Raw genomic sequence first — 27,943 nt, 5'->3', positions numbered from 1 at the left:
TTGCCTGGTGCCTCCCAGACAGAGCAAGGACAGACATCACCCACGTCACTACGTCCTCTGGATCGCTGGACGGAGAGCTGAGCCAAGGAAGTCCTAACCCCCGTCCCCTCCCTCCGGTGCCTTCTGCCGCAGGCACTGAGGCCCCGCCCTTCGCCCCTCTTCCCTGCCCCAGCCCCGAGGGGACACAGTTCCTTCCAGCCCCTCCCAGTCCAGCAGTTCCGGTCTGCGCCGGAGGGGGGCGCCGAGCTCCTCCAGTGCAGCTTTAGAAAATGAACAGCACCGGGTCTTGAACCCCAAATGTGAGGCCCTTTCCAGGTTATGGAATCTGGAATCTGGTCCTGATGTTAAAGGACCCCGTATCCAATGGGGAAATGGGGAGTTGACAAAAGCAGGGATGAGAAGGGTGTCTGGGTGGCTCAGGAAATTGAGCCTCTGGCTCTTGATCTCAGCTCCGGTCCTGACCTTGAGTTCAAGCCCCGGATACGGCTGGGAAACAAACTAAAGCAGTGATTAGAAAATAAAACCGTTTCCTGTGTATGCTCTGGTTTTAAATCCTTCAGTAAATATAAGCTGGCTTGGGGTTACTTGCCTGACCCCGTGTCAGGGTCCTGAAGTTGTCTCCATCTGTATACACACGGTTTCACCGCCAAGATGGAGCCGTGCAGATAGACCAAGAACTGTGGGTTTTTCTAAGTAAACAAAAGCAAGGGGAGAAGGGTTTGACATCTGATTTCCTACAGAAAAGGAAAAGATTCAGAAACTTCCAGGGTTAGTCACGGGGTGAGAGGAAAGGGGTCAGAGAGAGGGAGCGTCACCTTCCTTCAGGGACTTAGCAACTTCACGGGTGGGGGGAGAAGTTGCCAGACTCCGACATTAAAAGACCATTTCATGCAACAACGTCCAAAAAGAATGAAACAAAAAAAAAAAAAACCAAAAAACCACAGAGTTGACACTTGTTTACCAGTATGAAAAATGAAAAACACTTCTAGTGATCTGGCCATAAATGGACTGGTTTAGAAACACTGATGCACAGAAATTAATAGCATCTAACGAGTTCATACAAAGAAATTAGAACAAAATGATGAAATTCGAGGGGCCTGGTTTCATATCGGATACGCCCAGCAAGCCACCCGGGTGTGATTATCTGTCCCCACGCTTCCGCAAACGTGCTCAGCACAGGAAGCACCACCTTGCACATGTTGTGAAAAAGCAAATTTTGATTCAGCGGGTCTGGGCTGGGGCAGAGCGTGCATCTCTAGCCCGCTTTCCGGGGTTTCCGAGGTTGCCCAAGCCACAGGCCAGGGCATCTGGGGCGGATTCTCACTTGAGGCAGCAAGAATATAGGCTCCCGTCGATCACCCGATAGAACTAGCTCCCCCTCCATTGTGGTGCCCTACACCAGGGGCTGGCAAACTTTTTCCGGAAAAGGCCTGGTAGTAGAGATTTGGGGCTTTTCGTCTGCCCTTGAAGCATAGACAATGTGTGAACAAATGGGTGTGGTTGTGTTTCAATAAAACTTTATTTATAGAAGTATTTGACAGACTGGATTTGACCCTCAGGGTGAAATTTGCCAACCCCTGTCCAATACTCTGAACTTATTTCTGGGTCATCTCTGTGGCTTTTTCTTATGCAAGCTTGTTTACAAACCTCTATCTAAGGACTAGGCAGTGAGGGGGCCCTGGGGAGACAGACAAAGGCCCTCCATTCTGAACCCCACGCGCAGGGCCACGCCTCACTTATTTTTGCGGCTCTGCCCGTTCAGCACAGCCCACAGAGGCAGCGCTGTGCGGTGGGTGAAGGTGGGGGCTCTGAGGCAGTCTGCCTGGATTCGAAGACTCGTTCTTCCCCTGTGGTCTGCCAGGGAGGCATAAATCCTACCTCAGAGAGATTTCGTAAAGCCACATGGAAACGCAAAGCTGCCAAGTATGTTGGAATCAGAAAAAAAAGCCAGAATAACCATCACTTGTTAATTCTAGACTGTAACCTGCTTTCTTACCCTTCAGAAATGCTTACATCTATATATGCATACTATGTATTTATAGATGTATAAAGAAAATGAAAAAGTTTTTTTAAATTCCTCATATCATTTAAAAAGAAAGTGAAGAATAATAGGGGTGTGTGAGAGAATGTGTGTGTGTGTGTGTGTGTAGAGAAAGAACTAACTCTGATTAAGGTAGAAAGGGAAGGGGGAGGAAGGGAAGGGGGGAAGGGGGAAGGGAGGGAGGGAGGAAGGGAGGAGAGAAGGGAGGGAGGGAGGGAGGGGTAGAGGAGGGAGAGAGGGAGGGAAGAAAAAGTCCTGTTCCATGCCTCACATAGTTCTATAAATCCCCCAGAAAATTATAGCCACATCTTAGATACTTAAAGACAATCTCAACAGGTAAAAAGATTCTAAGTATATGAGAGCTATTTTCACTTTACTTTGAACAGAAGGAAATCATAAAAAAGAAGTTTGCCACTTGGGATATAGAGTGGAATATAATTAAATTTAGTCTTATTGGGACCTTGTTTCCATGTCGCAAACTGGCCCTCATTTAAATCCATACATATCAGCACAGAGAAAGGCATTTTCACAGCATACCATGTGCGGAAGCAAGAGAGAGCACATCTTTTCTGGGCAAAATTATTTTTCTTGTTGTTTCTGTTTTATTGGCAGTGGAGAAAAGGCAACAACCCCTGTTCCTTGAATTGAGGCCGCTGGAGTGGGAACAGTGGGAAGAGGAGGAGGCGGGGACAGTGGCCAAAGGAGAGGCAAGGGTGAAGGGCAGGGCAGAGGGGCAGGGCAGTGAAGGACCCTGGGGAGGGGACACCCTCCTCTCCGGAGGCCCTGGGCTACTCTGGCTGAGGGTATGCGGAGGCCCAGGCAGGGGCAGGCTCTGCAGCGGCTCACAGGATGATGCTAGCCGTGGTCTTCTCCTTGGAGGGTGAGGGAGGCACCGAATTGTCCCCCAGTAGCTTTTTCTCTGACCCTTCCTCATTCTGAAAAAAAAAAACAGGAGAAATCAGTAATTGTTGGAGAAAAGATGGGGCCTAGTTAACTTCCTAGAACTTGAAATCAGGTAAAAGAAAGAAGGAGGGGAAGGAAAAGGTACAGAGGAGGGGGAGCTACCCAGAGATCTGGGACAGGAAGGCACAAAGGAGGGTCTGAAGAGGCAGAGGGCAGAAGCTAACCCGTGCGCTCTCCCCAGGCAGCAAGGACCGAGCTGAGTGCTGGAAAGAAGCTGAGCAACGCTCCTGGCCCCGATGTTCCTCCCTGATCCCAGAGCTTCACCAAACAGACCCGTTCTTTCCCCTGTGCCTCCCCGACAGCTCACCAGCGCCCGGGAGCTCCGGCCACACAAGCTGCGAAGACCCAGGATCAGGGAAGCTAAGGATACGATGACCTGCAGGACACAGACAGCCAGGAGCAGAGCACGGATGCTGAGGAACACGTTCTGGAGACGAAGGAAGCAAAAAGACACAGTCAGGAGTCTGCTCCTCTGATTCTGCTCTTACCACCACCTTAGCAACCCCACCAGGTATCAGACTCTGTCCAACTGACTACTTCCCACCGAAGCACATTGCATTTTGCCGCTATGGGGCAGCCATAGCTTCCACCCCAGTTGCTTGTCTGCGATGTGACCTTACCACACCCTGTGAAGAGCTGGGTCTATTTCTCCACCCCTAGAATCTGGAACAGCCTGTAACTGTTATGGACAACAAAATACAGTGGAGGTGATACTGTGCCAGTAGCTTCCATTTCCCACCTCCTGAAATAGTCACAGTCAGATACTTCTTTTTGGAACCTAGTTGCATGCCACGAGCAGCCCAAACCAGGTGGAGAAGCCATTGTAGGTTCTCTGGCTGACAGCCTCAGCTGAGTTCCCAGCCATGTGGGCACCATCTTGGAGATCCAACCCGATCAAGCTCTCAGATGGCTTCACCCCCCACTGATGTCTGACTGCAACTGCATGAGAAAACCCAAGTGAACACTGCCTATCTGAACCCAGCCAGAATGTGAGAAATAATCACAAATGATAGTCTTAGGCCACAGCGTGTTGGGTGTTGTGTGACACAGCAATAGGTAACTAGGGCGGGGCACACCAGAAACGATAGAAGGGTGTTCCGTGATATTCTCTCTTAAATGTCTGCTCTTTGCTCCTCATCCCCTTTGACTCAGGAATTCTGATGCGGTGAGGGTCTGAGAAACGTCTCCAGCTTAAGTTAAAACCTCCCGAACCGCAGACCTAGGATGAGGTCCACACTCCAAGAGCCTACATCTCTGCCTGCCAGTGCCCCAGCTCCTCGGGAACAGACAGTTGTGGCGGGTCCCTGGAACACTGGACTCTGTTCTCACCATCAGCATTTGCATGTAGGTTCTGCACCTATCCTCCTCCCACCGTGATGTGCGACTCCTTTGCCATGTCTCTTTGTACCCAGTGGTCATGGTGACATTTTCTGTGGCATCACACACGGAATCAATGTAAAAGAAGCCATCACTTTGCACGGTTAAGCTATTCACACAGAGGACAACAGCAGCCACGGCCACGGCAACACCGGCCAGCGTGAGCAGACCTGACGCACAGCCCTAGAAAGGAGAAGGGCAGGGCAACAGATCCTCTTTATTGAGAGCCACGAGGTCCTGGCCCCAAACCTGTCTCTTCTTTGCCACTTCCCGGCCCAGGAAACCCTCCCCACACCTCCAGGAAAGATCCCAGGACATTAGGAACCAAAAGGAAGAAGACAGAAAAATAGAAGAGAAAAACAGAATAGGAGGGGGCAGAGGACCCCAAGACTCACTGAGAGTTTGCCCCGGTGCTTCTCATGGACAATGGCCCCAGCTCCTGCTACAATAGCCTGAAGAGAGAAGAGGCCAGAAAAGGTCTCCAGTTCACTCTCCCGAAGTGACACCCCACCCATTCCCATCACAGCCGATTTGAAGCACGATCCAAGGGACTGGCAAAGACAAACCATATGGACAGGACTCCATCACAGCTGCTCAGCCTTCCCAGCCTGGCCTTAAGAAGGAAAGTGCAGAGTGACAGGGCCTGGCTCACCCCTTAAGGCTGCTTCCTCATGGTGAAGGGCATTCAGATCCGGGTCTTTGGTTTCTTCACCAAATCCCTGCCCAGATCCAAAGGAACTCTCTCCTTGCCCATAACCACTTGCCTGCCACCAAGCTTTACAGCCCGTTCCTTACTCACCACAGACCCTGCCCAGAAGGCGCAGCCTGAAGCACGCAGCTCTGTCCAGGGCCCAAAGTAGAGCAACACTCCAAGAGCACAGCTCGCAGCCCCTAGCAGTATCTGGGTCACCTGCAAGACAGGGTGAAAAGCCAACTCCCTTCCCATGAGCCCACATGCCCCAGGAGAGACCACCCAGCTCCTACCTAACTGGCTTTCCTCTCCTTTCCCTGTCTTGACCTCTCCGCAGCTCTGATTCTGGAAGGTTCTGTCCCCTTCATATCCATGAAGCAGCATGTTGTGGCTCTCCCCCATCCTTCAGACATGGCAGGCTTTTTGTCATTACTTTTTCCTCAGTACCATTCTTTGTCATCCCACTGGATGATTCCCACTTTTTTCTCCCCATTCCTCCTTAGGAACCCCACCATCTTGCCCAGGATGGGCTGAAAGGACCCCTTTCAAGAAAGGAGTGTGTTAGCTGACAACCTTCAGTGGTCAGCAGCTTCAGAGTCCCTTCACCTTCCAAGCCACAGGCACACTCTTTGGGGATGGCCACCCAGCCACTGGCGAAGCAAGGCGGTGGGTACGACGGCCATTTCCACCCAACATGGCTCTCCGATAAAGTGGTCGTCCTTGCTCCCGAGCTCCCCACGGGGCTGGCAGAGACCTCGTCAGGCCTGCATTATGATCTGGCCGCTCCCCTTGCCCAATCTCGCTCCCTCCTTTCTCATTCATAGGCATGACACTCCAACAAACCTTTTGCACGTTTAACTCTGAGTCACATCTGCTTCCGGGAGAACCCAACTATCACTGCCTCTTGGCCGTCACCACCCGCTCATCCCACCAGCACCTCAGATCTGTCACATCCAAGTTCCACACCTCACCTGCATTCCCACTGTCTAACCTCTCCTGCCTTCGAGGGCCTCGGGCTCCTGGTCTCCAATATGCCAAACCTCAACACGTTCTTGGATTCCTGTTCTCCCTTGTACCCCAAGCCCACTCACTCGCAAGTCATGGAGATGTCATCCACAGACGACGGAGACTCCTCTCTTTCCTTGGCATTTCTGCTGGGCCCAGGCATGTGCAGACCCTCCACCCTTATTCCCTGGACACCTCCTGGCTGGGAGGCAGATTCATAAAAAGCCCAGGTTCCTGTTGGGAAACCCCCCGCAGCCTTCCCACTACTGAAGCTGATTCAGGACATCTTCCCACCTTGTTAGTCAAGGCTCTCAGCAATAGGGCCCTGGGCTGCATTTCCAGTCTGATCTGCCCTGAGTCCCACTCTCTTTCCTCTGAAAGAATTTGCCCAAAGCTTTCTGGCTTCTTCACCCTTGGTCCTGCCGTTCTCTTGACCTGGAATTCCTTTCCTTCCATCCTTCACCCTTGTCTACACACACTCTTCCTCCATGTGAGGTCTGGCTCAGATGCCAATTGCTGCAGGTGGATCCCCAAGGATGTCACCTGCTCTACCTTTCATTCTAGGCATGCGTGTAGTGGTGTGATCCCTTCTGATGGATACTGAGCACTTTTAGGTTATAGCCTAAGGACTCTCTCTCTCTCTCTCTCTCTCTAGTCTTCCCTGAAGTCTTCCCTTGCATCTGCAGAACCTCGGCCCACATGGGTTCCATGAAACTCAGCTAAGAGCCACCTCTCCCCCACCTCTGGCTGAAACCACCCCCACTGTACCAAAGAAGACGCCCATCATTCTTTTCTATCTAAATGTGGGGGGGAATCTGCCGAAACTTTCTTTTCCCACAAAAGATGGGATACAAATAGTATGTTCTCATGAGGAGTCAACACACTTTTTCATCCTGTTGAAGGACAGTTACCATCCTCTGCAGCACCTGCTCCTCTTACCCCCAACGCAAGCTGCCCATAGCTCATCCTGGCCTCGGAAGGGCCGGTGTCCCGAGGGTGAGAAAAGAGCTCCTTCAGGGAAGCCCCAGCTTTTAACAATTGTGCCAATGCTGATTCCTGGTGGATGTGGATGTTGATGTGGCCGGGCTGGGACAGCGTCGAGGCCACATTGACTCCATTCACGGTCACCATGTTTTGGGTCATCCTGTCTGCTGGGAAGAAGACGTACAAAAGTGAGGTCTGGGAACCAGCTAAGATAAAAAAAAAAAAGGAATATGTTGCATGAGTGAAGGGAGAGAAAACAGTCCCTTGTCAAGATCCAAGGGGTCTTCCCAGAGCAGGTAGCAGGATCACAGTGGTCTTAATCTGGGATGCAAATACAAATCGCCTCTGGAACTCTTCACCACATATATTCTTGGGCCCCTCCCCAGAATGGTCTGACACAGTTTATCTGGGTCTTGCGTTGGGTGAGGAAAGGAATCCTTTCCTTTATATATATATATATATATAATATTTCCACATGGTTAAAAAATTCAAAAGATACAAAAGGGTATACTTTTAAAACCCTCCCTCCTATCTTTCTCTCCCAGCCACCTAGTTGCCTTCTAGTTAGAAACTAATATCATTTTTTATGTATCCTACAATGACATTTTTTGCATAGAAAGGCGTATAAAAAATATTCTCCTCCCCCTTTTCCTACAAATGGCAGGATACTACATAAACTGTCTGCACAATGATTTGTTCACCAAACTGTGTTTCGAAGATCATCATACATTAGTCCATAAAACGCTTTCTCGCTCATTTGTCCAGCTGCTGAGTGTTCCATTGTCTGAATGCATCATGACTGTTTTCAGCAGGCTCCTATTTCTTTTAAGATATTATTTATTTATTTGAGAGGAGAGTGAGAGAGCATAAGCAGGGGGAGTGACAGAGGAAGAGGGAGAAGCAGGCTCCCTGTGGAGCAGGGAGCCCAATGCAGGGCTCCATCCCAGCCCCCTGGGACCATGACCTGAGCCAAAGGCAGACTCTTAACCCACTGAGCCACCCAGCGGCCCCTTGGTCAGCTCCTATTGATAGACATCAATTTCCTCTTGCAAACCATGGGGAACTGGCAGGTCAGTGGGAATATGCATGTGTCATTTCAACAGATATTGCCCTATGTGGGGCTACCCCATGCCATTCACAAGCAGGAGCAAGGTCAAAGAGTGTCTGTTGCCCCTCTCCATGGCCTGCAGGAGATGTCAGCAAATTTTTTAATCTTTTCCAAACGTTTATCAGGAAAATCACATCCCATTAGATTTTAATCAGTTTTATGCAGCAAAATGCCCGCTTTTCAGTGGTATCTCAGCGAGGTTACAATCAAGACAGAGAACATTTCTAGGTTACAAAAGGTTCCCTAATGTTCTCTTCCCAATTAACCCCTCGACCCCTGGCCCAAGGCAACCACTGATCTGCTCGTTGTGACTATTCCAGTAGAGTTTGAATCCACAGTTCTCTTATTATTTCAGATGTTTAAGACCCCTTTTCCCCTTCTTTTGTGAGCTCTCTGTTCAGACCCAAGTCCTTCTTGTTTTACTGGTTTGTTTTGTACAGGGTCTTGGGTATTTGAAAAATTATCATCTGTGACCTGATTTCCAAGTATTTCTTTACAATTTGTGATTTATATTTTGATTAAATCAACCAGTTTCCATCTTTATTCTGATTTCTGGGTCTTCTGTCATACTTAAAAAGGACTTTCCCACATCCAGATTATAAAATAATTCTTCCCTGTTTTCTTCTAAGTGGTGTTATGCTTTCAGTTTTCACATTTAAAGGTTGATCCATCTGGGATTTATCTTGTAAATTGGAAGGTACACATCCAAGTTGTTCTGGGGTTTCTTTCCCCAGATGGTTAACTTCTGAAGGGTATGCTCTGTGTGAGGAATATATTATCTTTCTCCTACTGATTTAAAATGTTCTCCTGAGCAAACACAACATTATCCTAGGAATTCAGATCTATTCTAATCTTTATATTCTGTCCATTGGTGAGTCTGATGAGTCAGGCACCATTGCCACGATTTTAATGATGAGTACAGAGTTTAATAATTGAGCTCTTCCATAATCCCCCTCATGTTATTTTTTTCTTTCATCACCTTTTTTGCTGGGTTACTTCTCCATATGCACTTTGGAATCAACTTGCCCAGCCCCAAAAGCAATCCTCCGTAGTAATTCTAATGGGCATCCTACTTCGGCATCACTGATGGAAATCACAACAGTATTAATAACGATTCTAAACATCACCAAGATGGTGACCCTAAAGTCTTCCCTTGTATTCTATGTCCTTTGCGGAGCAGTGTCATTCTTGTGCCTACCTGGTCTCCTTGGAGGTATAAAGGACAGGTGTTGGACAATTCTGCAGACGTACAAATAGGTTCAGACTTGTTCACAGACACACACAAGGAAGTCCAGCCCGGATTCCAGCCAGATCTCCCCCTTGGGTCCCAGAAGCCAGCATCATGGGGCAGGCTTGAACATGCCTTGGGCTCCAGCTTCCTCTGAGCCCCTGGGTACCACCACTTCCCCCACCACACTCCAACCCCAGCTCAGCTCAGCCCCTTGCTCTACTTCTGGACCAGGCCAGTCCCATAAGGACTCTCCTCCCACGTCCCCCTGACTCCAGGGTGTGCAGCTCGTCCCTGCTCCCCTGGCCGCTCTCTCAGCCCCGCTCTTCCCAGTGCTCCTGGAGTTGGGGGGAGAGGAGCAGAGAAGACCTGTGCTACATCCTGGGCCCTCCAACTTCCGGCTTCACTCTGAAGGACCTCTCACCACCAAACTGCCTGAGCTTCAGCCACCCCACCAGGAATAAAGGAGGGGTGAGGCCTGGTGAGGCTGCTGCAGCCAGACACATCCCCCTCCCCCTCCCCAAGTCACACCCTGTCTAGGGCATCCCTCTGCACCCCTAGCAAGTCCTATGGGAACTGGGAATGGGAAGAGAGCAGCATCCTGTGAGATAGGATGGGGGCTTTGGGGACCAGCCTTGGAGAGACTCCTCAAGAGAGCAAGGTCCTATGGTGAGAGTCTCCTGGGAAGGGGTCACCTGGCCTGTGAGGGTGAGTGCCCTGCTCACCTGCTGTCTTCTGGGAGTCTCAGCAGAGCGGCGCTGGGAGGGTCAGGCCTCAGCTGAAGATCAGTAGTTGGGAAAGAGAAGAGCTGAAGGAAGGGGTGGAGGGAGGAGGGTCTGACCTTCAGCTTTGCAACTTCCCAGAAAACAGCTGGGACAAAGGGGCCCCTCTAGGGGGATTCCGTCTTGAGTAGATAACCAGGATGGTGAGAAAGGCAGAGTGCACACACGCACACACACACACACTCCTACCGACTCTCACAACACAGATGGAGCCCACACTCCCAGCACCCACAGACCTGTGTTCAGAAAGCACCTGCCCAAGTGGTCATGGGGGAGAGGACAGCTTCCCAGGGGTTTCCCAGGGCTCATCAGCTTCATGGGCTCCCAGGCCACCCACCCCGTATCCACACTCCAGGCGAGAGCCCAGAGATGGGCTGGCAGCTGGAAACCCCCCACACAGGGGCCCCTCTGCCAGGCTACCTCAGCAAGCCCCTCCTCCACCCTGCCCTTCTGGTGCTTCACCAACCTCCTTCTCCACCGGCTGGGTTCCCACTCCAGCTCAGCCCAGCCTGGCACACCCAGCCCCAGGGGCCCTAAGGAGAGCAGGTGAGGCGGGGGGGACAGCCAGGCAGCCCTTTCCCAGGACCCCTCCCCACTGGATTTCGGTCTCCAAAGCCTGGCCCAGAGCTTGCTGGGGATGGGGGAAGGGAGGGACCAACCACCAGCAGAGAATGGACTCCGGGAAGGTGGCAGGAGCAGAGGCCCGGTGTGTTCCCGTTTGATGCCAAGTCAGTCTTGCCTTGACCTCCACCTTCGCCTGCAACTCGTTCCTTCATTGTTGGGTGGGGACAGCAGCTTGAACAGGTCAGGTGGAGCAGAGGGACTGTTGGTGGAGAGGGGGGTATTCAGGGGCTGAGGGGTGTCCCCAGGCCCGTCTGTGGAGTAGCTACAGCTGCTGGAGCTCGCAGGCAGTGGGGCCTGGGGCTCTGCCCCGTAGCCCGAGGGCTCAGGGTGCAGGTTGTGATGGCAGGCTGGCGAAAGAGGGTGGAGAGCTGAGGACTACGGGCCACTGCTTGGTCCAGACCCTGCCGCCGTGGGAGGATGAGGGGACCACAGATGTTGGGTGAAGGGGGAGGTTCCAGCAGGCTCAGTGGTCCCCACAGCACCAGCAGAGTCAGGCTGTCCTGACACGACACCCTCAAGAAAGGGCCAGGGATATTGCTCTGTGACCAGGGACCTCCACCAGTCCCAATGGACAATGGGATCTTTGAACACGTCCTGCCAACTCTTCCTTGCTGACCCTCTCTTCCTCTCTCCCAGACAGATGTCTGCAGGCATGGGGACAGTAGACAGTGGTGCGGTGGCCCCTGGGACCCCGCAGCCCACCCGCATCGACGTGCATATCCACCAGGAGTCATCTCTGGCCACGCTCCTGATACGTGGGTGCTCCCTGCTTCGGTCCCTCACCCCTGGCTCCACCTCCCAGACCTGGGGCAGGAGACGGCTGCTGGTGGCCTCCTGGGTGAGTAGGGGCCCAGAGGGGCTCCTAGGCCCCCCGTGTCAGGAAAAGAAGACCCTCCTTTTGCTGTGCACCCTCCTGGCCAGCCTCTCTGAACTGGAAGCACAGCCAGTTTTATCTTCTTATTAGAAATCCAGGTCTCCTCTGCTCCATTTCTGACTTCTTTACGCACTTACTGGCCTTCTCAATAAAAGCTGAAAGAAGGTGGGCTTGAGGCTAAAAGGGTGCAGGGAGCCATGGCCGTTTAAAGTCTTAGGCAGTGGAGCCCTGAGCCACCCTCTCCCCAGCCAGACCCAGCGTGGGCTGGCTCGCCCTCCTCCTTCCCCCCTCCCTCTTTCTCTTTCACGTGGTTCCCGCTGGTGACACCTGGAATGGCAGGGCCACAAAGCTGCCTGAGACGTGGGGGCAGAGAGCGGCTCCTGGGCCCAGGAATCTGGGAGCCCGCTCCTTAGGCTTTTCTGCTTCCTGCAGGTGCTGCAGATCGTGCTGGGGGTGTTGAGTGGGGTTCTGGGAGGCTTCCTCTACATCTTCTACTACGGCGGCTTGCGTGACTCAGAAGCTGCCATCTGGACAGGGGCTGTGGTGAGTCGGGCAGCAGGAGGGTGGGCGGGCCAAGAAGGGGCAGAGTCGCCTCCTGTCAGAGGTCATAGACCATCACGACCGCCATCACCATCATTACCACGATGCTGTAAAATGCCAGCAGTCGAAAAGTCCCGAAGTTATCGAGGCCGATTCCCTGTTTCTACAGATGAGGAAACAGCCGAGGGAAGCGGTGGTCTGATCAAAGTCCCCTGGCCGCTGTCGTGGTTTCCCGCCAGCCTGGCCCCCTCCCTCCATGTTCAGCAGCAAACACCAACCAAAGACCTAGGACCCAGCTCATTTCCAGACACTTGCCCTGAGATGGGGGGGCAGAACATACTAGAGAGCGTGTACTCTACAAGATAAGGTCAACTCCTGGTCATGTCCCATAGCCCTCTGCGGGTCCTGCACACGGTGGGAAGCCAGTGGGTGACACGCAAGGACAGCGGGGAATGTCCACGGATGGGTGTGTGCAATCTGCAGTAGGGGCTCGGGGGCAGGTCGTGGTAGCCCTGAGGGGCCCTGCGAATATTTACTGCGAGAAGATCCAAAAGTAACCAACCCTAGGACTAGTTACAGCATCGCCAGCAGGATCTGAATCCATCTGTCCCCCAGGGTGCACCAGACTTCCTGTTTCGTCAGCCCAGGTGACAGGGTCGCTGGGCCCTGCCGGGACAGGTGCCTGGACCAGAGGCCACACACAGACCCATCCTGCTGAGAGCTTCTCCAACAGCCTAGGGCTTTCATGCCTCCATCTGGAACATGCATAAAGCACCATTGCTTTAAAAGGAAGGTTTTGGAGAAGGGAAGGAGGGCTCTTCAATGTCACTAAAACAGAGGGTCCTGCCAGCTCAGGAGTGTGACCCAGGCCTAACTACAGACAACAAAACTTAGCTCAAAACCTCAGGTCCACGTGGAGTGTTCCAAGGAAGGACCAGCCAGTGGTTGGCTCTGTCCGTGGGGCTTACAGAGGGAAACAGAGGCAGGCAGCTGGAGGGCTTGCGTCTCCTGTGCTAGCCCCGGTCCTGCTTCCATCTCTCCCCAGGCTGTGCTGGCTGGAGCTGTCGCCTTCATTAACGAGAAACGGGGTGGCATCTACTGGGTGAGTTTGGGGAAAGGCATGGGTGCGACGCCGGGTCCAGAAGCTGGAGGCCACCCCGGCCAAGCCTCCTTCCCGGAGACCACCCGTCTCTCCCTGGCCGGGCTCCTGGAAAGACTGAGTCTCCAAGGTCTCACTCTGCCTCCTCTCCTCACCAGGCCTTGCTGAGGACCCTGCTCTCCTTGGCAGCTTTCTCCACGGCCGTTGCCGCCATCGTCATTGGGGCTCTTAATTTCCATAAGTACAACGATTATATTAGCGACTATATCTGTCATGTCTCCTCGAGGTCCTGGTCCTGGGCCACCAGGCCCCCTAGCACTCGAAGTCCGGAAGAAGCCAGAAGGCTGGACCTGTGCCTCTCCTACCTGAGTATGCTGAAGGTAGGCTGGGCAGGGGCGGTGTGCAGAGGAAAGGGCGCAGCAGGTGCTGTGGAGGGAGGGTCAGGATGGTAGACAAGAGTAAAGCCGTGTCCGGGCACCTGGGTGGCTCAGTCGTTAAGCGTCTGCCTTCAGCTCAGGGCGTGATCCCGGCGATCTGGGATCGAGCCCCACATCGGACTCCTCCACTATGAGCCTGCTTCTTCCTCTCCCACTCCCCCTGCTTGTGTTCCCTCTCTCGCTGGCTGTCTCTCTGTCTGTCAAATAAATAAATAAAATCTTAAAAGAAAAAAAAAAGAGTAAGGCCGTGTCACCTGTTCTGCACCCAGCTAGACTATTGTCACCACAGCTGTGCCACTGAACAGACTAGAAGCAATGCCTGTGATGGGGGGTGTTCCAGACTCGTGGGAAACACAAACCCTGAAATGATCATCAATGAACCAACGTTGCAAGGGTGCAACGTGCTGCAGGGGGATTAGAGGCGAGTTCTCCCTGGATCCTCTCCGGCCTCGGGACTGCCGGGGTGCCGAATCATAGCCCAAGCCCATCACTGTTCGGATGAGGACACTGAGGCCTGATGAGAGGGCTTTCTGGCTGCTCTCCGCATGCTAGACTCGTTAACACCCCTGCCCTCACGCAGGGCTCCTTCCTCAGCCCTTCCAGAAGCTACGGATGTGAGGATGAAGGCGAGAGAGATGCCCTGTGTTGGAAATGAGGGCGAGCACAGAGCAGCTGGTGCGGTCACACTGCTGCCAACAGCTTTGGTCCTCTGTCCCCAGGCCCTGTTCATAAGCGTTCAGGTCATGCTGTTGGGGGTCTGGGTTCTGCTGCTTCTGGCATCTCTCGTCCCCCTGGGTCTGTACTGCCGGAGAAGGTCCCAAAGTAAGAAGGTAAGTCCCTAAAGTGTGTGTCTGTGTGTTTGGGTGGTAGGGCGTCCAGAGGAGCAGAGATGGAGAAAGCTTGGCTTGGGAGGCAAAAGGACTCTTACAGTGAGTCCCAAGGGGCATCGTGCCTGTCTTTCTACCCCAGTGGGGGCCCAGCCCAGAGAGCCCCTGTCCCTGACCAAGTGGCCCCCAGGACAAAGACCTCAGGAAGCCACGAAAGTCCGTATCCATGCTGGGATGCTGGGGCTCTTGGCGTCAGGTACCATGAGGCTAGTGCTGGATCTGGTTGGCTCCAGAACGAAGCTGTCCTGGAGGAAGGAATTTGCACCTCCTCTCCCCACACTATCTTGCCCATCTGCCTCCCTTAGGAAACAGACCAGAAGAAACTGCTGGAAGTGACTGAAATCTAGCTCTGCTTCTCCTGAGTGCTCATGCCTGGACTCTCTCTGGACTGGGTGTCCCTGCCTCTGGCTCCTGGGAGAAGGACCAGGCTGGGGAAAAGTTATCCTTCCCTCTCCACCCCGCACCGCACCTGCCACACCCATGGTCACGGCCCTTTCCACCAATCATCACACCACCCGTGCCCATTTCTGGCTCACTTTCACCACCCTGCCCTGCTTCACGGCCCCTCATGAGCAGTGATAACAATAAACTATCCTGTTGCTTTTCCCAGCTTCTTGCTTAGTTATTCCAGGGAATTTCTCTTGGCTGGGCAAGGCAGAGGAGGACGAGCCAATGCAAACCTACGATGCTCTCCATCTCCCAACCTCCCGTCTGGGTCTGGAGTTGCTGCCCTTGAAAGTAAACGCTCTTGGACGCTGGTTCTGGAACTGGCGGTCCAAATGCCTGTGCACAAAGGGTGAAGGGAACAGGGACTCTGAGCCCGTCTCCTTACAATTCAGATTTAAGAGAGTGAACCCTGGGCAAACCGAGAACTGGATTTTTTTTTTTTTTGGCTGTTTGGAAATAGTAAGAGGTAGATAACATAACGCAAAGATGCAGTCACTTTGGAAATCATTTTGTTGAAGACGGACGATGACATAGAAACCCTGAATTTGTCCCATGAAAAAGTACCCACGACTGCCAGACACGCCACGAATCATGTATGTTTAAGTTCATGGCTAACTTGAATAGGCCCCCGTAGAAGTAGGAGCATGAATTCAGAGTGCTGAGTGTTGAAATTAGACCCGCCTGTTTGGGGGTCTCGCAAGCATGCACACACTCAGTGCTCCACGGCAGGATCCCTAGGACTCCGCACAGGGTTGTACCCATGGCTAAGTTTTAGCCACAGCAGTAGCCACAAGGGACAAAGGCATACCAGGTGGACTCTGGAGGAATCTGGGTTCAGGTGTCCTACGTCCTCCCACCACTGAGGCCACACAGTAACACTGTTCAAAGGTGGGGGAAAGACGGTAAAGTTTCCCCAAACTGAGAAGGCACTTTGAGACCGGAAAACAAAGAGGCCACTTCATAGAGTTGACACAGTTGTATTCAGCCTTACGTACTGATGGAGGGTCCACGGCAGCAGCACGGTTACTCTGCACAAAGTTCAGACCTTAGTCCACAGATTTTGTACAGTGACCACACATGAAGAAGGGCACTGTCGTGAGATCAAAGGGTTCACGTGCACATCAGACAGCGTGCATGCTCCTGATTGACAGCAACCCTTTATTTAGACCTTGTGGCTCTCCCATGCATCAGGAAAGGGAAAGACCATGTTATCGCTAACAGACTGAGAAGGTGCTAAAACAAGCCTCCTGTCACCCCGACCTTGGCCAGCATTTCTAATCTAGCAAACATGAACAAGATGGGGGACCAAGGAAGAAGCCAGTATTGTCAGCACTCCTACAAACACATATGCAGTGTTTCTGCTCAGGGAAGCCCACTGAAGACTCAGAGCCCAGGGTTTTTACTGGAGGCTCGTCGCATAGGCACTTTCTCCACCTGCACAACTACCACAGATTCTCAGAAGAAAAGCAGGTGTCCACCTGAAATCACATTGTTTGTAAGTCTAGGCAAGCAGATTTGGTGCAATTCAGCCCTGTAAGCACACAAAGCAACCGTATCAGCATAGGAACATTCCAAAAGCCAAATTCTGAGAAAGCAGCCAAGAGCCAGCCCTCCAAGTAGGGCCAGGTAAAGAGCAGCCTCTGTGTTAATGCTTTCCTGCTCACTGTTCTAGAGGCATCTGTCGAACTCCATAACCCCAAACTGCACTTAATAACCATGCTGAAGCCTGCCAACAGATCCGAGAACCACTTAAATCAGGAGGTCAAAGGGAAGAACCCTGTAGATAAATCTGCAATTTCAGGGAACAATTGGGAAAAAAAATCCACCCTATCTAAGGATGTAATGAGCAAACTCTTGGTGAAAGAAGTGACATGAAAAGCCATGAATGCAAGTTGATTCTAACATAGACTTGTGTATGGAACTCCTATTACTTAGGTGACCTGAGACCCTGAGAAAAGAATTTAAAGTCTTTAAGATGGTAGTGACCCTAGACACCTGTCAGAAACCAAAATTCTGTCAGGAGAAATTCACTTACACCACAGACCTCCAATAATTTCTTAAAACACTGTTTCACACTGAAAGAAAAAGAAAGAAAGAAAGAAAGAAAGAAAGAAAGAAAGAAAGAAAGAAAGAAAAACAAAACTGAAATTCAACATAAATTACAAACAACAAATCAGGAGCACAAATCCTTTAGTCATTGCTCTTTTTTATATGATATAAAATTAGCATGTTCAGTATATTTAAAGAAATTTTAAAAAGCAATTAAAGTATTGGCAAAAATAAGAGCTTAGCAAAAAATTATCAGACAGATGTTTTAATCCCAAAGAGAACCTCAAGAAATGAAAATTATAGTAATTAAAATAAAACCCCCAGTAAACTGATTAGACACAGCTGCAGAGAGAAATACTAAACAGGAAGATAGGTCTGAAGGAGTTGTCTGAAATGTAGTTCAGACAGAAAACAGAGATGGGAAATAACTATTTAAGAGGAACTTTGAGTTGAGGTATAGATGGAATTCCAAAAGGAAGAAATAGAGTAATAGAAAAGGAATATCAGACATAACGGCTGAGGGATTTTCTGAATTAATAAAACACAAGAATTCTTAGAGAGAAGAAGCAAAACAAAAACAAAAAAGGATAAATAAAAAGAAATCCTCATCTTAACACATCAGAGTAAGGGACGCCTGTGTGGTTCAGTCAGTTAAGCGTCCAACTCTTGCTTCAGCTTAGGTCATGATCTCAGGGCTGTGATCTTAGGGTCACGATTTCAGGGTTGTGATCTCAGGGTCATGAGATCAAGCCCCATGTGGAGCTCCGTGCTCAGCACCGAGTCAGCTTGAGATTCTCTCCCTCTCCCTCTGCCCCTCCTCCTGCTGACTCTCTCTCTCAAATAAAATATATAAATAAAATCTTTAAACACATCAGAGTAAAATTTCAGACCACAAGAGAATGTATTAAAAGCAGTCCGTGGCAGTATTATATCACATCCCTCCTGGCAAAGAATGAGTAGATTACAGGTGTATGAGGTCCTTGTGTTGTTTGGAAAAGAACTAAAGACGTTAATTATATTTAGCATGTGTCAGCTCATTCATTTATGTGTTCATTCACCTAACACCTAAATTTAAGTGTTTCTGTAATTTAATAGTAATTACTAAAAGAACAGGAAAAAATCATAAAACTTATCATTTCAGTTTGGAGAAAAATATAGAAAGAGAAAAAATTCAATTACTGCAAAATAAAAACAGAGAAAAGATGAAGAGAAACATTTTTAAAAGCAAAACAGGGGCACCTGGATGGCTCAGTTGGCTAACTGTCTGACTCTTGATCTCAGCTCAGGTCTTGATGTCAGGGTCATGAGTTCAAGCTCTGCACTGGGCTCCAAACTGGGAATGGAGCCTACTTAAAAAAAAAAAAAAGGCAAAACAAATAGAAAGCAGACAATAGAAGATGGGTATAAATTAAGTTAGATGAGTATTTGCAATAAGTACAAATGGACTAAATAATCCCCTTAAAATGCAAAGATAGACTGCATTTTTCTAAAATTCATCCATATACTGTTTACAAGAAACACATCTAAAACAAGGGTACAGAAAGATTTTGACAGTAAGAGGATATAACAATTACATATTTTATATATAATACAAATATTTTTGTTATATACCAATCAAGTTGCTACAGCTCATTAAAATCAGACTTTAAGGCAGAGAGCATTCCTACAGATGAAGAAGCCACTGTGGTTGATCCAGGAGACACTCTTTCCTTCTTTCTCCCGTTTCATGCATTCCGTCCTGGAAGCAGGAACCTGTACTTTCACCTGCAGAAGCCATCTTGTAGCCAGAAGGGTACCATCCATGGGCTGGAGATGGTGCAAAGGAGGCCCCAAGGAGACTATGCCCTCTGCAACATAACTGCATGAGCCAAACCAGCCCTGGATTGCTCACCTTTCTATATGTATATATGAGAAAAATTAAGTCCTTACTGATTAAAAAAAAAGAGAAAATAACTTCTTAAAGAAGCCATTTACAATAACAATGAAACTGTAAGTTACTTATGATCAAATCTATATATTCAAGACATTAATAAAATTATTGGGAAATGTTTATGAATACCTAAATAAGTAGAAATATGTATACCCTGTCCATAGAAGGGAGGACTCAATTCTGTAAAGATGGTGTCTTGCTCCAAATGGATGCATAAATTCAATGCAATTCCAATCAGAATCTCAACAAACTTCCTTAGACTTGCTTATCCAATTCTCCAGTTGATACAGATCAAAGGACCAAGAAGAGCAAAGACAATCTCACTGTCCCATGAAACCTAAATACGGAGTTGGACAAGGCAGGCATTCAGACCAGGCAGCTCCCCAGCTGGCAGAGCCAAACCAGAGGTAACAGTGAGAATGAAGCAGCCATGGTGCTCTAGACAAGTTCTGAGTCTGAAGTCAGAAGACCAGGTGCAAATCTCAGCACTGCCACTTATTAGACCCTCAACCTTGGGTCAGTTACAAATATCTCTTGAGCAATAGTCTTTGCACTTTAAAAATGGGGGGCAATTATACCTAAAACCCATGGATAATGGAAGGATTGAGTGATAAATATAAATCAAACTGTCTAAAAATTGGTCACCTCACAGTATAAATTTGTCAAACAAATGTGGATTATTTTAAAGAAGCATCATTTGGGCCTATGTGAATAAAATAAGAGTCAGAGGAGAAAAATTGGGGTATGATCAACCAGCATCCGACCAAAGAGTGAGACAGTCAGTCTCTATTTTACTTGAATTATCTGGACCCTGTGCATGTCCCCTCAGAATCCTACCACCTGCGTATGCCGAGGATGGTCCTATCTATCTATATATAACTCACAGAAAGGTTCTGCTTTGCTCTGTTCGAGTCCAGTGAGTGGGAGTTCAGCCACAGCGGCCCACTGACCATATTCCTTCTGTCCCATAATACAGCCTTTCCAGTGCTCCTGACCCTGCACCAAATTCCACCAGCTAGGGTTCCCACAACTTGCAGGAGGACAATCCAGTCTTGGTCTCCATGCAGGGATGGCCATCTTGACCATTCCCTACACACCTAGCTTTGTGCTTGCTCCTGGGTTCTTCAAAATCAAAGACTGTGTTATTTATACCTACCTATCTCAAAACTAAAATGAAAAGCAGGGAGATGGATAACAGGAAAATCAGGATAGCAGTTTCCTCCCAGCAGGGGTGAATGGGGAGGGGGAAGGTGTGTCTACAAAGAATTCCATAGAGGTCTACAGTAGTGATCACAGTTTCTTCTTAACCTAGATGGTGGGCACATTATGATTATGAAAACTGCACATATCCATTTTCTACCCTCTTCCGTATGAATGATATAATTGCAATAAAAAGTACATATCAGGACTTCCTTTGCTTGAGTTAATTGCAAAGCAATATAAAACAATGACTAGTGGAAAAGTCATTAATTCTATCAATTGGTATAAAACCTATCAGTGATAATCAAATAGACCTTTTTTTTCTTCAGGATGTCCAATTCGGAAAAGGATCAAAATTGGGCAAAGAAACAATGGGAGACAGCTGCCTGTTCAGGAATCAGGAGTCCTCAGGAATGGTGAGAGTGACAGAGTAAGGATAATCATGATCCCCCAAAACCACTCTATCTGTCAGGGTCCAGAGGTGTTTGGGAAAGGGGCAATGTACAAGGGGCCACCAAAGTGTAGGAAGCTATAGGTGACAGTGCCATCCTGGGGTTTGTAACCAAGGGCAGTGGGGGGGGGGTGGCGCGGATCAGAAAGGATGTCATTAACCTTCAGCCCCAAAGATGAGGAAAGGGAGCACTGTGTTTCAGGCAGAGACTGAGAAAGCTGACGGAGATGGTGCTTGATTTGAGCTGTCACCTTCCCAGAGAAACACAGGCAGCCTGAGATGACCTTTCAGGGAGGGATCCTAGGGAATGAGGACCCAAGCTACCCCACTCTGATCTCTTGCTAGTGTTCCCTATTGACCAAACCCAACATCTTAGAACATGAGAGCTTACCGATATGATCAATATAAGACTCTCTTTGGGGGCACAGAGAAGGCCAGAGAAAGACAGAAAGGCTGTCTGGAGAGGCAAGTGAAAGCTATCCAGAAGAATGACTTTTGTTTGTGTGAAGAAATATGGTTGAAAACTTCTGAAATTTGGTGAAAGCCATAAACCTCAAAATTCAGGAAGCACAATAAACCCTACACAGAACGAACTCAAAGAAGTACAAGCACAGACATATCGGGATGAAACTGCTAAAAACTAAAGACAAAAAAAAAAAAAAGACAAACTTGAAAACAAACAAAGATGACCTGTTACCTGTAGAGAAGAATGATCCAAATTTCTGTCGTTTCTCATCAGAAACTGTGATGACCAGAGAAAGTGGCACAATATTTTTTGTAATTGTTCAGTGCAGCCACAATGTGTTACAGAAACATCTTAGTGTGACTGAACAAGGTGTAGCACGAGGGAGTTTTGGGGCAGTGGTACTGTTCTTTATCCTGACCATGGTGGTGTTTATGTGAATCTATACAGGTGTTAAAACTCACAGAAGTGTTCACAGAGCAAACAAAAAGGTCAGTTTTACTATAATGATACAGAGATAAATTTGGGATTATTCGCCTACCTCTATCTCAAAATTTCAGTCATTTCCATATACATATCTTCGTTTTCCCCATCAAAACAGATACATTAGGATGGTGATCTTAGCTGTATTTTCAAATAAACAAATTGTTTTTGAGGGACTTGGGGGTGGGGGTTGTTTGTTTTTTAACAAAAAGCCGGGATCGCCTGACATCGGATTTCCTGCAGAAGAGAAAACCAAAGACCAGAGACTTTATGAGGCTGCTGGGAAGGAGGGAGGGGAGGACAGTTAGGGGGGTCAGGGGGAGCTGTGGGTGTGGCTTGTAAAGGGGCCAGCTTTTCTCCAAGACTCTGACCCGCCAGATGTAATAAACAACGGAGGTTGCCGGATTCTGACAGTAAACACCACTTCTGAGCAGAAGGGTGAACTGAGTTGACATTCGTTTATCTGAATGAAAAATGGAAAGAATTTATACCCAGTCAAGCCATGGGTGGATTTAGAAACAAGACGGAAGAGAAATCCATACCATCTTTAGCTTGAGGAAGTAATTCACCGGCGTCTTTATTTTAACTTTGCAAACATTTCTTATGACAGTACGTCTTCTAAACTTAATGATTGAGTTCAAAAACGAAATGAAAGCAAGATTCAATTTAAATTCAAATGCCCAATTCCGTAACTGAATTCCCCCTTATAAGCCACGTAGATGTGATTAACCTCGCCACCTAGTGGCTACTCAAAGTTTTCTTCCGGAGAAACTAGAAGAGAAAAAAATAACTTCTTCATGACAATGCTTTGAAAACGATTAACGCATTTTTAAACAAATATCTACTAATACTCCCATGTGGCAGGCACTGTGGGTGCTGGAAATTAAACTGTGAACAGGTTGGACCGTTCCCTGCCTTGCCTAACCCAGGTGACACTGAGGAGTAAGAGCCAATAAATCCTGACGTTACCCCTCCTCCGTCAGGCATGCCCTGACGTCACCTGCTCTGCTTGAGCCGATTGGTCAGAGTCATGTCATCATAGCCCCAAAACTGCAAAAGTAGAGGGCGGGTGGGGCACTTCCTACAGCTCCACTGTCTCTGGTCAGTTCTCTCCCTGCCTCACCACATCTGCTCCAGGGACACAGTTCAGGAACCAGATATCCCAGTCCTGAACTGGGCTCACCCCATACAGTCCACCCTGCCCGAGCAACAACAGAGATGTTAGCTCGGTCCTGCTGCACCCTGGCCCAGTGACATGCTGTTCTGCCGACTCATTGAAAGATCTTCCACACTCACAAGAATGGTGAGGAAGCAATCTTTGGGAAGGCTCTTCTTGGAAAATTGGGATCCATGGTAGAAGGACCCCAGGAGTGGCCTCTCCCTCTCCCACCCAGCCAAGTCTTCAGTGACAAAGGAATCCGTCCGCCCCACAGTGGAAGCAGGGTGACCCAGGCCCCAAGGCAGAACACCCTGAGAACATAGCTCTAAGCCCCCACAATCTGGTCACCATCAGCTCAAAAGACAAGAAGGATTTCTTAAATGGGACACGAAAAGCATTAGCCGTAACGGAAAAGACTGATAAATCCAACCACATTAAAATCAGGAACTTCTGACCCTCAAAAAATGAATGAAGAAAACAAAAAGATAAGCCATATAACAGGATAAAATACTTCTCAATACATATAGTTAATAGGGGGCCAGTATCGAGAATACGTTAAGTTGAACCATATGACACTGCCATTTTTTGTAGGTCAAAATGGTCAAATACCAGCGATTTCATATGGTTCAATCTAATATAAAGAATTCTTACAAATCATAAGGCAGACAACTCAATTTTAAGAAGGGTCAAAGATTTGAGCAGACACACTACGTAAGAGGAAATCCAAATGGCCAAGAAGCTTACAAAACGTGCTGAACTCCATCAGTATTCAGAGAAAGGCGAATTAAAGCCATGATAAGATAACAAAGCTAATCAGCCATATTTGGCAAAAAATGTTAAAGTCCGACAATGTCAGGTATTGGGGACAATGTAAAGCAGCGGATGGTCTCATACATACTGCTGGCAGGAAAATAAACTCATCCAACTACTTTGAAAAACATGCTTGGGTTCGTAAAATTGAGATATACGGCATATGGCTCTACCATTGCTCCAAGATAAACACTCAGGTACACATATTCACCAGCACATATGTACAAAAACGTTTATAGAAACATTGTTCATAACACCCCCAAACTGCAAATAAGCCTAGTATCTAACCTCAGCAGAATAGAGATAATAAATTGCTGCAAACTCCCAAAGCAATAAACCAGATAGCAATGAACAACCCACAACTATATGAAATTGAGCAAAATATTTATGCAAGGTACCAAAAAAGGTTTTCAGTAAGATTCTGTTTATATAAAATTCAAAACAGGTAAAACCAATCGATATCCTTTAGGTATACCACACAGATGGCGAAACACTGGTATAGAGAAAAGAAGTGGTTTCACAAGTGCCATCACACGGGTCACTTGTGGAATGAGGGAGAGAGGGAGGGGTCGTTGGGAGGGGATTGGAGGTGCTGCTGGGGCAGTGAGCTATTACTTGATTTAGAGGTATGTGAGTTTGCTTTATAATTACTCATACAACCATACTTATATGTTTAATGTTCATTTGTATATGTGCTGTATCTTACAATTAAAAAGGGAGATAACTCAAAATTCTGCCAAATTCAAAACTCTTTCAAAAAATCCTAACAGAGGGGCGCCTGGGTGGCTCAGTCGTTAAGCATCTGCCTTCGGCTCAGGTCATGATCCCGGAATCCTGGGATCGAGCCCCATATCGGGCTCCCTGCTCCAGTGGGAGCCTGCTTCTTCCTCTCCCACTCCCCCTGCTTGTGTTCCCTCTCTCACTGGCTGTCTCTCTCTGTCAAATAAATAAATAAATAAATAAATAAATAAATAAATAAATAATCTTAAAAGAAAAATCTTAACAGGAATACACAATTTATTGAAGTGGTATAGTGACCTGGGTAGGAATTTATAGATTCTAATCTGACTTGAAAATCAGAAATGGTATAACCCAACTCTGAGAGGGAATGCTCAATGACCACCTCCTTTAAGTTATAAAATCCCCATTTTAGATCCTAGGGCTCAGGTGTCCCATTACTGGGACAGACATGGATGCAGACACATCTCAATCAGGTACTTTAGTTGTTAAGAAGTCTCAGCAAACTGGAAACACACCCCCCAAAATCGAGGACCAGAATCTAAAAGACGAATTCATATGCCGAGTAGCACTTCCACGGAGAAAAAAATAAAACTGACATCGGGGATGTCCTTACTCCCCAAAACGTCTGAAACCAGAAATAGCAGGAAACGCAGTGAAAGAAGCTGAGGCTAGACGTAAGGACCGAATGAAATGAAGAAATGCCACAGTAGCTAGAAACCGCCCGCCCCCCCATTCCCGCTCCCTGAGAGTATGAACTTCCCATTCCATCGCTGAATTCCTAAAGGGTCCCGTGGTTTGGATGAGATGAGGGGAATTTAGAAGCCTTGGTGCTATTCCCCCGGGACAAACAAGCCTGTCCCTGCCCTGCAGAGGAAATCAGCCCCGCGCATAGTCCCTGCCCACGATGGGCACGCATGCAACATTTGCTGAGTGCATTCAAAACCAGCACACAGGGGCACCTGGGTGGTTCAGTCGTTAAGCGCCTGCCTTTGGCTCAGGGAGTGATCCCAGAGTCCTGGATCGAGCCCCACATCAGGCTCCTCCGCTGGGAGCCTGCTTCTTCCTCTCCCACTCCCCCTGCTTGTGTTCCCTCTCTCACTGGCTGTCTCTCTCTCCATCAAACAAATAAATATTAAAAACAAAACAAAACAACAAAAACAAAAACAAAAACAAAAACAAAAACAAAAACCCAGCACACGGGGATTTCCAAACTCCACGAAGCCTCGCTACCCCGACACGAGGTGGTGCTGTTCGCAACCTCAGCGGGGTGGGAAGGCGGGACTTAGAGCGCGGGTGTGGCCACATCCTCGTAGCCAATGGGCAACCTACCTGCTGCTCACTCTCTAACAGCCAATGAGCAGGGAGCGGTGGTCTGGCCGACGGAGAGGACACGCCCCGACGCTCCTGGGCTTTTACTCCGACCCCGGGAGCTTGGGAGCCTCTACCCTAGCCGAGGCCGGCGCCGAGGGATGTGGCCTTGCAGGGAGCCCCCGCTCCCGAGTCCCATCCCCCGCCGCCCGGCCTGACCGGCGGCGCCCCGCTGGACGGAACCTCCAAGGGCTGCCCCGGGAGCACCCACCCGTCCTGGGAGCGCCTGGGGTCAGGCGGGAGAAGGGACAGCCCCTGCTGCACGGCCCGGGGGTATATGCGATCACGCCAACCCCACCTCGACAGTCTTGCCCCCATCTACGTCTGCAGCCCCTTCTAAAAAAGCACCTCCCCTCGCTCAGGAATCCCCCATCCGACGCTTCTACCCTGCGTGTTCTTTGTAGCCGCCTGGCCCCCCCAACTAGAACATAAACCCTGAAGTCAGGACTGGCTCCGGCGCGTTTCCATCTGCCCCACAGTCCTTACAGGGGATGTCCCAGGAAAAGGGTCTCTTTAAACATTACCCAGCTCAGCCTAACTCCTAGGACGATGCTGGTTCCCTGATGGAAATAGAAGGAAGCTTTCCTGTCACTCCCTTACCTGGGAAAGAAAACTGGATGGCAAGTGGCACAGAATTACTTTGGGGTTCCAAATACTTCAGATTAGTCTTGCCCCTATCGCCAGCGTGGTGTTCTCTGCCTGAGGACACATGGCTGGAGTCCGCCTGAGGCACAGAGGCTAAATGTGGGAGCTCAGAATAGAAGATGTGGAAACCAATTAGGTTCTGCCCTAGAGACTTGGTTTGGGAGCATTCTTCCTTCCACAGCACAGGGCCAGACCTGAAGACAAAAATAAAAGCGAGGTACTTTTGCGCTGAGTTTGCAGTAGAAGCTGGACTCCCTCGTGACCACTGTGAGCAACGGAAACTCGCCCCGGGTTTCATATGGTTCCAGAAGAGAACCCTGGCTCACCATAGGAAGGCCGCCAAGGAATACGTGGGAATATCCAGGAGAGCCTGGATATCAAGTGTCTGTGAAAGGACGTGCCCATGTTCTTATAGATGCGAGCACTTTCCTTCCACAGACTCGGGGCCCTAGACCTGCGGACAGGACACCAGGGTTCCTGAGCGTGCTGCGTGTTCTTGCTCCTGCAGACGTGCTTCCCATCCTTTCCACCCCGCCCCGTGCCCTGGTGGGCTGGCCTTTATGGACTGCATTCACGGGCTGCCTCGGGCCATGGTGGCCCTGACAGGTAGATGAGATCACCTTTGAAAATAGTCCCTTCTTTAAACCCTCTTCATTCCCCCTGTGAGAACCCCAGCTGTTTCCTAGCAGGCCCCTAGCTGGCATGCTGCGTTTTCTTTTACTTCAACTTTACCCTGGAGTCAACCTCACTCACTATACAAATGCAGTATCTACACCATGCCAGGTCTGAGCCATTCACCAGGGATGCAGGGACGAAAGACAGAGGTTACAGTCAATCAACATCAGGGATGATGACGGCTGCATTGGAGGTCAGTGCCGGTCAGGGACATAGCCTGGGAGGGAAATGGTTAAGGGGGCACCACAGAGTCAAAGGCAGTGAGGCAAAGATGGGGCGACTGGCCCGGAATGGTTCCAAGCAGAAGCAGCATGCAGAGACGTGGGAGGGAGCCGCATCCCAAGGAGCGATGGGAGTCCCAGGTACCACTGCGGTCACCGCAGATGTAACGGGAGCCAACCTGTGGGAGCCCTCCTGGTGGACTGGGACAGGACAGGGAACAGTCCGATCTCCATGGTGGAAAGGTCATTCTGGCGGAGAACGACAGATTGGAGGAGGCAAGTTTGGGAGCAGGGGGCCGGTAAGGGTCTCCTGCAGGAATTGGGGGGAACCGTAATGACCACAGCAGGGGGAGTGGAGTGCAGGTGAGAGAAGCAGCAGCTTCTCTGGAAGGGGACTCGCTGGCGCGGGCAGGGACCAGAACAGCCAGAGAAAGAAGTCCCGGTCTGCCAGGACTGTCAGAGGTCAGGCCGCACCATCTAGGTGGATGGCACTGGCGTTCCCGTGATAAAGGAGGCAAGAAACCTGGATGGCCAGTGTCTTCTGCTTGGAGTTTGTTGAGTTTGAGGTACCAATGGGAGAAGCAAATGAAAATGCCCGTGAGCAAACGGGATATAGGTCTGAAGCTCTGAATAGTCTAGACCACAGTTAGGCACTTAATAA

General features: G+C 49.4%; 2 protein-coding genes across 4 annotated transcripts; one reads left to right on the top strand and one right to left on the bottom strand.

Annotated features, from left to right (window-relative positions):
- Nucleotides 1-1,500: 1,500 nt before the first annotated feature.
- TMEM176B (transmembrane protein 176B) lies at nt 1,501-10,254 on the bottom strand. 2 transcript variants are annotated; one of them, XM_045792337.2, is made up of 7 exons: nt 10,123-10,254; nt 7,017-7,225; nt 5,181-5,291; nt 4,777-4,833; nt 4,334-4,564; nt 3,312-3,431; nt 1,501-2,976 (listed from the first exon to the last, which is right to left on the bottom strand). In XM_045792337.2, the coding sequence occupies exons 2-7, from the start codon at nt 7,218-7,220 to the stop codon at nt 2,884-2,886; spliced, it is 816 nt and encodes a 271-aa protein (XP_045648293.2). In that variant the 5' UTR covers nt 7,221-7,225; nt 10,123-10,254; the 3' UTR covers nt 1,501-2,883. The 2 variants fall into 2 exon arrangements, with proteins under 2 accessions (XP_045648293.2, XP_045648292.2); XM_045792336.2 differs by having other exon boundaries at nt 7,017-7,228; nt 10,123-10,239.
- A 365-nt stretch (nt 10,255-10,619) lies between these two features.
- On the top strand, nt 10,620-15,249 carry TMEM176A (transmembrane protein 176A). 2 transcript variants are annotated; one of them, XM_045792335.2, is made up of 7 exons: nt 10,620-10,725; nt 11,444-11,641; nt 12,110-12,220; nt 13,263-13,319; nt 13,475-13,696; nt 14,473-14,583; nt 14,946-15,249. In XM_045792335.2, exons 2-7 carry the CDS (start codon nt 11,444-11,446, stop codon nt 14,985-14,987), a joined length of 741 nt encoding a protein of 246 aa, XP_045648291.2. In that variant the 5' UTR covers nt 10,620-10,725; the 3' UTR covers nt 14,988-15,249. The 2 variants fall into 2 exon arrangements, with proteins under 2 accessions (XP_045648291.2, XP_045648290.2); XM_045792334.2 differs by having other exon boundaries at nt 11,440-11,641.
- Nucleotides 15,250-27,943: the final 12,694 nt, after the last annotated feature.

The sequence above is a fragment of the Ursus americanus genome, chromosome 3 (genome assembly GCF_024610735.1).
Source record: "Ursus americanus isolate L20-20 chromosome 3, mUrsAme1.1.p, whole genome shotgun sequence".
In the NCBI taxonomy this organism is placed as follows: Eukaryota; Metazoa; Chordata; class Mammalia; order Carnivora; family Ursidae; genus Ursus; species Ursus americanus.
Note: the sequence above shows the minus strand (reverse complement) of the source record. Positions and strands in the feature narration are given on the sequence as shown.